Source organism: Sprattus sprattus (genome assembly GCF_963457725.1).
Source record: "Sprattus sprattus genome assembly, chromosome: 11".
NCBI lineage: Eukaryota > Metazoa > Chordata > Actinopteri > Clupeiformes > Clupeidae > Sprattus > Sprattus sprattus.
In genome coordinates this window covers 24,332,915-24,335,414 of record NC_137909.1, presented here as the reverse complement: position 1 = coordinate 24,335,414, position 2,500 = coordinate 24,332,915, and the positions used below count along the sequence as shown (strand labels likewise).

Genomic DNA, 2,500 nt, shown 5'->3' with positions numbered 1-2,500 from the left:
TCTGAGAGAGGGAGAGAGCGAAAGAGAGAGTGTGAGAGAGAGAGAGACATAGAGAGAACGTCAGAGCGAGAGAGAAGGGTACCCCCAGGCTGAAAAGGTTATGCATGTGTGTGTGAGTGATGTGTGTGTTTACAAGAGAGGTCTGCTGAAGACATTAGAGGACCTCTACCCTCATCAATCACGACTTAAACTAAACACACACACACATATGCATACACACAGACAGATGTACGAACACATATGTCTTTTTTATTCAAGAAATGCGTGCAAAATATGTAGATGCATGCTTTTGTGTGTCATTTTTTTGTGAAGATAGTGTTTGGGTGTCTTGTGTGTGTTGTTGTGTGTGTGTGTGTGTGTGTGTGTGTGTGTGTGTGTGTGTGTGTGTATATTGGTGGGTCACAGGGATAGATGTGGTGACGTGGAACTTCTCTCCAGACAGGGATTTTTTCCTTCTGACTCATCCCAGCCTGAGCAAGTCTTTCCTGGGTTGCACGGAGACCCTGACCCCCCCCCCCCCCCCTCCCCTTCTCTCATGTGCCCCTACAACTTTCTATCACTTTTCTCTCTCTCTCCATCTCTCTCCATCTGTCCTTCACTTTCTCAAACTTTCTCTCCTGGATTCTGTCTGTCTTCCTATCTTGCAACAGTAAGCCCTTTCTCTTTTGATGGTAAACAAAAAGAAGGAAAGACACACAGAAACGCAAAAAAAAGAAGGGAGAAAAGAAGAAGGGAGAAAAGACGGGTCAGGATGTTACCTCCATGTGTTACCTGCCCTCCCCCCAACCCCACCCCCCCAAGACAGGTGTGGGTCGCTGCTACGGTAACAACCCTGAACACACACACAGCGAGGCAGAGCCCATTCTGGTGACCCTTTGTGTGTGGCCTGGTTTACCCAAACAACACACACACACATATATAATCACTGGTGTTTACTCAAACAGCAGGGGCCAATGGCCCCACAGTGTAGCCATGTTTTTCTGTGCTGTTTGCTCCATGCAGTGAATCATACTGATCAGTCCAGTGTGCTACCCTGAGTCCCTTTGGATCCATATAGACTCATTTGCAGTTGCACAGACACACACACACACACACACACACACACACACACAAGGACACACACACACACACACACACACACACACTAACTGTAGCTGCAGGGCTGATGATGTTGGCAGACACACCGAGACTTAAAGAGAAAGACAGGCTGCCAATACACACACTCACACACCATTCTCGGGCAGGTTGATGCAAAATAAGAAGAACATTTTCACTCCCTATAAACTCTTCCCCGTCTCTGATAAATCATCCATAATCAACTCTATAAGCACACTGGTTAATGGGTCCGTTAGAACATCTCAGTGAATTATGAGCTTCTGTGTGTGGTCTGGCACTGTATGTCACTGTTCAGGTAAGTCTCACTCCCAAGACCGTTCTGTTGGATAAGCGAATTTCATGCTAACGAATGCCACAGCAAATCAGGCTTTCCACTCCCTTCGAACTTCATTTAGCGGGAATACAATTCTAACATTGATTTATCAGCTGGTCTGCTGAGGAAGTGTGGAACTGGGATTCATCAAGGAAGTGTGGAACTGGGATTTATCTGTGTGTCCGTGTGCTAAAACCAGTCACTGCTTCCCAGTAAAAGATGGAGCATCCAGGTGACAGGAAGCACTGTGCAGTTACACCCAGAGAGGAGGCTCTTGGCTGGGCACGTGGCTTTCACTCTCCCCCCTCCTAGTGTGGAGTCTGTGAAGCTTTGGTCACAGTGCAAGAATGTGGAAAAATTGACAGAAACCAGTTGCTCTCTCTCATACACATATACACACATAGATACACACACACTCATACACATACACACTCTCTCTCTCTCACACACACACACACACACACACTCACACACACACACACGCACACGCACACGCACACGCACACGCACACGCACACGCACACGCACACACACACACAACCCCTCTCTATTTTTTTTATTCTATGCAGATTCTTTAATGTGCCTATATGTTTACAGAACCTCCAAAATCTTTATCTCTTGGGTGATTCTCTCCATTTCTACTCTTTCCTTTTTGCTCCCCTGCATCCCCCTCTCCCTCTCTCCCTCTCCCCCTCTCCCTCTCTCCTCATGTTAACGTGTTTGCCGGCTGGACACATTCTTTCCACCTCTGTCTCACTGGTCAAGCACAACTGATTCATCTCTCTTACAGAATGAGCTGACATTCTCTCTCTCCCTCTCCCTCTCTACCTCCCTACCTCTCTCTATCTCGCTGTATGAGTGTATGTGTGTGTCTGCGTGTCTTTGAACGAGTTGAACCGACGGGGGAGGTGGTCAGCACCTTGTCAGAGTTGAATCAAACTTTCCAGAAGTTCTCTCTCAAGCAAGACTCATTTCAGGTGCTCACTGACTGAAAGAGAGAGAGAAAGAGAGGGGGGAGAGAGAGAGAGAAAGAGAGGGGGGAGAGAGAGAGAAAAAAAAAAAGAGACAGAA

The 2,500-nt window shown here is 47.2% G+C and overlaps 1 protein-coding gene across 1 annotated transcript in view; it reads left to right on the top strand.

Annotated features, from left to right (window-relative positions):
* Nucleotides 1-751: 751 nt before the first annotated feature.
* Nucleotides 752-2,500, top strand: part of LOC308372381 (serine protease FAM111A-like) — a gene marked incomplete at both ends in the record, with an annotated part of 31,501 nt that continues 29,752 nt past the window's right edge. Inside the window, one exon of the mRNA XM_080847535.1 lies at nt 752-823. Within this exon, the coding sequence (XP_080703661.1) occupies nt 752-823 (72 nt within the window). The remainder of the gene's footprint in view (nt 824-2,500) is intronic.